This window comes from Henckelia pumila, chromosome 4 (genome assembly GCF_033568475.1).
Source record: "Henckelia pumila isolate YLH828 chromosome 4, ASM3356847v2, whole genome shotgun sequence".
Taxonomy (NCBI): domain Eukaryota; kingdom Viridiplantae; phylum Streptophyta; class Magnoliopsida; order Lamiales; family Gesneriaceae; genus Henckelia; species Henckelia pumila.
Genome location: NC_133123.1, coordinates 114,776,042 through 114,784,625, shown reverse-complemented (window position 1 = coordinate 114,784,625; position 8,584 = coordinate 114,776,042). Strand labels below are relative to the sequence as shown.

General features: G+C 33.0%; 1 protein-coding gene across 2 annotated transcripts; it reads right to left on the bottom strand.

The window, feature by feature from the left end:
* Positions 1–1,214: 1,214 nt before the first annotated feature.
* On the bottom strand, positions 1,215–7,685 carry LOC140863138 (zinc finger CCCH domain-containing protein 3-like). 2 transcript variants are annotated; one of them, XM_073266323.1, is made up of 7 exons: positions 7,363–7,685; positions 6,986–7,158; positions 6,825–6,875; positions 4,938–5,054; positions 4,546–4,815; positions 3,306–3,533; positions 1,215–1,773 (listed from the first exon to the last, which is right to left on the bottom strand). In XM_073266323.1, the coding sequence occupies exons 1-7, from the start codon at positions 7,436–7,438 to the stop codon at positions 1,408–1,410; spliced, it is 1,281 nt and encodes a 426-aa protein (XP_073122424.1). In that variant the 5' UTR covers positions 7,439–7,685; the 3' UTR covers positions 1,215–1,407. The 2 variants fall into 2 exon arrangements, with proteins under 2 accessions (XP_073122424.1, XP_073122423.1); XM_073266322.1 differs by having other exon boundaries at positions 1,216–1,773; positions 6,986–7,161.
* Positions 7,686–8,584: the final 899 nt, after the last annotated feature.

The window sequence follows — 8,584 nt, the reverse complement described above, 5'->3', positions numbered from 1 at the left end:
GATTTAAATAAAATTGTTAGATAAACATAATTTATCTACTCGGTATAAAAAAATTCAAATGATTGAAAATAAAACTATCAATTATCATTAAGTAATACTTAGTAAAAAAGTTGAGCAAAAATAATTCATTTACAAATAATACTTTGAATGTGTAAATTATTATGGCAAGGAGATTATTTTATTATATTTTATATTTTTGTATAAAAATATTTTGTTAAAATATTTTCTCATATGTTTACATGTTAATTTTTTCACATAGTGATAGGGTTGATTAATATGTCAATAATCAAACTATTCATAAAGTAAATAAAAAGAATATAATAAATCATACAGCCTATTAATGAAATTTTTATAATTAAAAAGTTATTATAAAAGTATCTTTATTATAATTGTAATGTTTAATTTTTAGTTGGTAAAAAAAATAAAATAACATTTTAATTAAAATGATAAATTTAAAACAAATATTAAAATAATAATTAAAATTATTAATTAATAATACATAGTGAAATTATCATGTATATATAATAATGATTAAGAATTTGTTTATTTAAGATGATTAGATATAACTATTAATTAATATAAATATTTTTATCTTTTAAAATATAATAAATGAAATAACAGAGAAAAATTTTATTGAACACTATATTTTTTTGATATTTATTCTTAATATATCTACATAACCACATGTAAGTGATATGAAAATAAGAAATAGATCGATGCATTTGAATGTGATGACATAATAATTAATGTATGGCACTGAAATTAACTACTATTAAAATTATCTAAAATTATTTAAATTTAAAAATAAATTATAATTTAAAAAATGAAAAAAAAAATAGTAGTGACGTAAATTGGCATGACACCAAAAATATTGAAATAAATTGATATAAAATAAAAATCAATATAAAACATTAAATTCAATATCATCTTTAATTAATTCAATTATATAACAAATTGATCATAAAATAAATGATCTTACGTGCGAAACACGTATAAAATAAGTGATCTTATGTGCAAACGCGTGCATTTTACTAATTGACTAATTGTATATAAATAGCTAAAGTGTACTCCCGATAACACACTTTTCCATTTTCTCATTCAATGAATATTCAGATTCATTTCAATTCATCTTTGTAATAAAAATAGAATGACGTGCGTACCTGTCCTAACATTTACAATAAAGCAGATAATCTATCATAATATTATCGATATAAATTTACTAAGATGAAGAATGAAACAGATAGGTCTCCATTAATCAATTGTCATGATTGGTCAAATAGCTTGGAACAGTATCAAAAACACAGAACAAAAAGACCATGTCAAAAAATGAACGTCGATTTCACAAAGCCAGAGAATGATAGGCATAATGACGGATGGTGGTAGTGATTCTAGTCGTGTTTACAACAGTCAGAGAGATTCGCTAGATTCGTAGTGGATGAGCTCATAGGGTGTTTTGTAAGAATTCGGGAGAGAATTAGACTGATCAGGTGAACCTTTGCGGCCTTTTGTACTAGAGTTCCAATTATCATCGCTCCCAGTTGCACCTTTCTTGATCCCGTCACTTATAGTTGATGTTTTGGAGGGAGATATTTCAAATGACGGAACCTGCGGTGATGCTCTTTGATACAGTAGGTGAGGTGAATAAGGAGCTGCCAGAGAAGGGATGCTCAAACTGTAGGCGTATGAGTAAGCATCCAAAGGATGATCAAATTTACACGTAGGACCATACTTGCAGAGTCCATAAAGGCTGTAATACGAACATACAGGATGTCCCTGCGAGAAAACAAAATAATGGTAAAACACAAACTGTGAAGACATCAAAATCAAACATGAAATTTTCAGAACATTGTCATGTAGCAAGAATCATATTGCCTTGCTCTTAAACTGTTGAAAACGCTGCTTTTGGTCATCTCACAGCGTTTTTCTGAGTAAACACATTTATTGTTTGTTCCCACTTTGTGGAATGATCACTACAACATCACAACATACCACTCCCACACTACTCAAGGATTGCGCATCATACCGACTCTAATATGTCTTGTGTATTTTTAGAACATGGCATCATGATTTTGGCTCATTCCATAGTTTTTAGCCATGTTCTATTAGATCAATTCATCCTCATATTCTCAAGGACACAAGAACATGTAACTCTCTGATATGATCCACAGAACTCAGGCCAGATTTGACTTTGTACCTTTGCGACTCAACCGACGAGGTTTTCTTTACCTTGCAAATGACAGCTACTAATAACCCATGGTTACATTGGAATTTGTATGTTATCATTCATGCAAGCTCTCTATCATAGCCTTTAAACTTTCAACAAAGCAAGCCAACCGAATGCTCTGACAAGAAAAATATACTGCTATTACATTCAAAATGTCGACAGTCACCACAAATCTCATACCCATACAAGGAAGCCTTGACCGATTCATTTTAAACCACGATAAAATGAACTATTTTACCTATGGGGAAAAAAAATTCAAATAGTACAACTCTATTTTTTATGGATTTCATCAATATGGTTAGAGCCATGGCTCACATGACCACCTCCCACATATAAAATTTTTGGCAATACAGGGTAAAAGTTCCTAATTTCCTTACATCAAGAATCCTTTACATTGTTACCTCAACTAAAAACAGAAATTTATCAGTTCATCTCAGTACTTAAACTGAACTGGGTTATTTCATGTTAACTCAGAATTTAGTGGGGCTATGACTTATGAAAAATTATGAAGCATTTTTTTATCATGGATCAAATAGTGACATTATAGAGGATAACTCACGTTTTCTATCAAAGTTATAAAACCGAGAGGCATGGATGCTTTTACGCTGGATTAGCCAGCGAAGCTGTAATTCATGTAAATTGAAATGAGATGGAAATGGGCACAGTTAAAGAGTAAACAAGCACAAAATGGTCAATGATTACACAATGAGCTCATTTTAAGATTCCAAAATTTCACAGAATATAGTTTCACAAGGGACTATTGAATCAAGCATCAAATACAATCATGTCTGAAGAGTTGAGCATCAAAACATAATGCATTACCTCATATGATATCGATATTGAAGTACAATTCTAGAGGAATAGGCTTCACAAATTAACATTGTCAAATTGGATAACTGCTGAAAGCATCTAATTAGTAAGACCCATTACCATTTCCACCCAACAGTATATTATTATGGTATGCACTAACATATTTCAACACAAAGAAGTTATGTTTCTTCTTTTTATTCATTTAGTCTGGTCAACTATTCATATCGAAAGATACATGCCAACACGAAGATAAAGACACGAAGCAACTTACAGGTCTTAAAGGAAGGCCAAGTGGACCAAGGGAACTTGATGCCAATTGCGAGATCTTTTCTCTTGGGTGGTGATACTTGCAGTCCTGTCCGTATTTGCAGCTCCCATAATTCATGAAATATGGGCATTCAGGTTGATCCGGCCTTTCCGGATGATAGGATGCTGATTGCTTCCCATTGGGAGCTGGTGCAGCCTGGACAGTGGTCATAGACAGAGGACTGAAACTTCCCTAGTTGTTCAGTCAGAGACCAAGTAAGAATTGCAAATTATGAACGTAAACGTCAAATTCAAATTTCTACAGAAAGTTCATTAACCCGGACAACTAAATGCCATCATTAGCACAGTGACTAGAATGCATCGAGAAAGAGAGTGCTTATGAAAATACTAGCTGCGTGACCAAGAAATCATACAGCTGTTCCACAAGCATAATTTTCTTTTGATGTAACACGTAGAAAAACGTCAATTTGTTGCATTCTACTTGAAAATTTAAATGCTTTCAGTTCAACAAAATCGTTATCCATTTTGAAATTTTCTGAGTTGCCCAAATTTATCAAATAGTGTTCAAAATAACATTACAGATATAAGACATTACCAGAGTTTAGATCCACAAATGTAATGTAACTACTCAAAAACCACTCTTTTTAATTTATAGCATATATATATATATATATAGAGGAATTTTCAGCTACCCAACCATGTTTCCCCACTTCGTCCGCGATCACTAAAACCCGGTAGTGGGTTTTAGTGGTTTTTGGTTTTTTTTTCAGCACTAAAACCCAACGCGGACGAAGTGGGGAAACATGGTTGGGCAGCTGAAAATTCCTCTATATATATATATTTTTTTTTTTTATAAGAAACAATATTATATTAATTACGATAAAATTATAGAGTACAATATGCAGACAAGTGATCCGCCATCGACAAAGAAGGTGTCATGATCCTACCCCTATCAACAATAGGCAAAAGCCCAATCTCGTAATAAATCCGAGATTGAAACATTCTCAAAATCTACATGAGACTAGTATATAGGTTATAGTTAAGAACTCCAGGAGGAATACATGAACTTTAGAATTGTTGCAATGGCCTCCCATAGGATTTGATGGCAACATGTTTTCATCACCTTTCCTTCCAAGCAAAGTGCATTTTTTTCAGCCAAACTAACATGCTTGAGACAGAGGATGTTGCATTTAATTTTACAAAAATATACGCAAACTGATAATTTTCCATTTAATAGAACATACCACATACGTGCTCCAGCCTTGTGATGGAGATAGAAATAATGACATATAGCTTTGTGGAAGTTGCATGGAAGAACTGGGGAAATAAGTAGCCTTTGATAAGGATGCTGTTGGAAGTTCACCAACAGATGGTACACCAGATGAAGACACAACTGCAGGTCCTACCACAGGCAAGACGTTTGAAGTTGGCATGGGTTGAGGATGATGGAACTTGCAAGCATATCCATACTTACATAATCCAGTCCGCATATAATAAAGGCATGGCTTTGCATCCTGTATACTTACACGGAACCACTACCTCTATAAGCATTTCCGTATCATATTCCATTTAGATTATTGAGCTTCCAAAAGCAATCTGAATTTAGATGTACAAGTAGACCAAAGAGAATAAGTACCTCACGCATTGGCAGACCCAATATATTCGGGACGGCTGATGAGTCAACCAACCTGTCCTTTGGGTGATGGTACTTACAAGTTGACCCATATTTGCACCAACCTGTCTTTAGATAGTACTGCAAGACAATAAGAACCAATTATAGGAGCCTGCAATGATAGCAACTCAAGAATCATGCAGATCTATGCTTACTTTGCAAGACTTATGAAAAGTTCCTCATTTGAGACGGACAAAAACAGGAGAAAAAACAACTAATCATGGGTTTGTCCACAAAATACAGTTTATCCTTTACTTAATTTATCCCAAAAGGCGAATCACAACTTTCAAATATACACCTACTGTCGTCATTCAAACAAACTGAACTCACGGGAAAAATAATTCAAGTAAACAATGATAAATACTCGTAGATGAGCTAGAAACAAATAACACACACACACACAAAGCAGTCATTATTTTGAACTGCTATGAGTTGAAGATCATAACGAATCACAGCCAGTAAAAATATTAAGGATTAGTTGAAAAGCCAACAGCTTAATCCCCAGGAGACAATCATATAACTAAAACATCCACTTCCGAAATTATAGTTCCTGAACGTCATTGAGATCTGTATTGTAAATATCTTTGATACGGAGAGAAATAAGTTTATTGTATCTTCTGAGAAAGGCAACTAGCAGCCATCCATTCAACAAGTTCAATGTAGAATGTGCCCAAAACTAGTAGCTTTCATTAATCAAAAACAATTTTAAAGGTTCTGAATACATTACAGGCTCGAGCAATTTGTTCCATTACAAAATAAAAGAAGAGAGAACTCGGTTGCCTCAAGCATTGTCTTATGAAAGTCCAAAATACAATTAATTGACTTAGGTGGCCCCAAATTCTCCCTCCCAATATTGAGAAGAAGAAGCCTATAAGTTCTCAATTGGGTCTCCAAATATGTGTTCCCAAAGCCAAAACCACCACACCCATCAAAAATATATATATGAATGGTAATTTAAAAAATAATTCCATCTTGTGCTATTCATTAAGCGAGAGCAACTCATAAAACTAGATTAGAGACTTCAAACGTAAACTCCAATAACATCTACCTCGATTTTTAATTTATATAAGTTGTATGCTCAAAAGTTATAACTATTCAAATTTTATCATCAACAATTAGCATTCAACTATAAACTTTTCAATTTTAACACAAATTTTTTTTCCCACCATGTTTTTGTAGGTAAATTTTGTAAAACAGTAAAAATCTTTTATGTAACATTGCTGTTATGCAAATGTCAAGTGTGTGCAAATCGATTATAGTTAATTAAGTGATAATTTCCCGCAAAAAGCATATCCGCAAAGTGAGAAAATCCAAGACTTACTATATTGGGGAAAAAAATCATCCTTCTAACGCCCGTATAACTTAAGACTTGCTGACTATAGCAAGCTAAATTACAATCAATTTTCACATGGCAGTAAACCTTCCTATTCAAATCACGCCAAACTAGGGCAAGAAATAAAAAGCCTAGTTCAGAATAACATTGATGCTATCATAAACATGCCCCTAACAGCCCCGAGAAACTAGGAAACTACATCTTTGTTTGATAAAAAGAAAAGGATAAAGAAATATTCGGACATATCGAGTAAGATTTACTTAACGGGAAATGAATCCAAAAAGTGACCAGTTCGCAGAACCATAAGAATGGAAAGGAAAAGTGATTAGTCAAGAGCTTCGTTAAACACATTATGTAAGATAAGAAGACATTAGGCTCTTGATGAGATATCTTTCTCACACAGAACACTAACTGTAAGAATTTGTAGGAAACTTTAAATGTAGTGAACGATGAAGAAAAGTAACCCAAAACTTAACAGCAAAATTGCAAACCACAAAACAAGAACAATACAAATTTACCCCGCAATCAGGCTGCCCAACTCTTTCTGGCAGTTCAGTAGCACCACAATCCTAGCCACCATCAACAACAAAGAAACCGGGTATTATTTCATACTTCATTAAGTAGCTAAAACACTGTAAGCACAGTAAAAAAAATATATTATTTTGAGATTGATATTTACATGTCCTCCCTTGGAGGGATGATTGAAACGACAATTGCTCCCATATCCGCAAGTCCCGGTTCTCAGATAGTATATGCAATCCGGTTCACCAGGCCGGTCCGGATATGCACCCGCTTCATCACCCACTCCACCATTATCATCACTGTTCCCCAACTTCAACCTGCCCATCATATCTGCTGCAATAGACACAGCATAATCCGTAAAAAAACAGCAAAAAAAAAACAAATTTAAATGCTTTTTAACAAACAAACTACCTTCTCGATCATGAGCAGACGAAAATGATCATCAGCGGGAGGATAAATATTACAAAAGCAGCGTATAAACAAAATCAAACACCCAAAAAAAATGTTTTCTCCACAGCAAAATTCAAGAAATACCTTCGACTTGTCCGCGAGCTGGATTGTAGGAATCGGACACCACACAATTCCTACGCATTCTCGAATTCCCCGGCATCGATTCCCGATGTTTGTACACACTGCAATAAATACGATTTCCACTACGCACGATTAAATTCTGAAGATTATGCGTGTGCGGACGAATATACGATCGATGAAAGTCGAGAAAAAGCTCCGATCAATGGCGGAAATCCAGAATCACGCCAAACTTAATTACCAAAAATTTTAATAACAGTAATTTGGAAAAAATCTAAGAAACTTGTACCAAAAAATACGTCAAATTTAAATATTTTATTTTATTTTATTATTTTGATTTTGATTATAATAATAAGAATAATATTTTTTAGAAGTTCTTGTACTCCAGTAAGAATATTTAAAGTCGTTCATAAAATTTAATATTACAGGCAAATGATGAGTAAAGACTGTTTTGCCCTTCTCGTTTCCTTCTTAACCTGGTGCGAGTGGGCGTTTTAGTCCTTTCGTTGGGTAATTAATACAGCAGACGAGAATATAGATTTTTGTCTTTATTTTATTAGTACGCGAAAAATCGGCGCCGTTAAAGCGCGCGATAGAAATAGCGTGGTCTACAAGCAGGGACGTATGAGCCGTTGGATCAAATTTCGTGGGGCCCATAAGCATAAGACAGTGGGACCCAAAGCACCGACCTTTATGGTTATTAATGTACATGTGCACAAAAAGAAAATGATATAATAATAATTATTATTATTATTATTATTATTAAATAACACAACGTTTTGAATTGAAAATGTGATATTTTTAGTTACAGTATACTATATTATGACATATTCCTATAAATTAAATGTTGTTAAATTTAGTTATTACAATAATGTTAGTTTGTTTAATCAAGTTCATAAAAACTTATGTGGAACGGTATTATGGTCGATTTTGTGTGATAGATGTTTTATTTCAGTAACTTAAAAATTATTTTTTTTATTTTAAATATGGATAGTATTGAGAGATCGTCTTGAGACCTAATGTTTAATATTTATAAATTACAATGTGATATTTTAATGATTTTATCTGTAGTATCCCGATTCCTGTTTAGAATAATCAATTATATAAACATTTTTAATTGATCAAAACATGATTAAAAAATCCTCATTTGAGTTTAATGAGTTGAAAATCGGATTCAAAATGATCAAAAATGGTCTAGGAGCCTCGGTGTCTGGGCAGTTCAGAAGCT

Coding starts and splice junctions, on each gene's coding strand:
- LOC140863138 (XM_073266322.1), bottom strand. CDS start 7,438: ATGCCGGGGAATTCGAGAATGCGTAGGAATTGTGTGGTGTCCGATTCC. Junction 4,816..4,937: donor TGGGTCTGCCAATGCGTGAG/GTACTTATTCTC, acceptor GTAAGTATACAG/GATGCAAAGCCATGCCTTTA. Junction 1,774..3,305: donor TTGGCCTTCCTTTAAGACCT/GTAAGTTGCTTC, acceptor GTTTTCTCGCAG/GGACATCCTGTATGTTCGTA.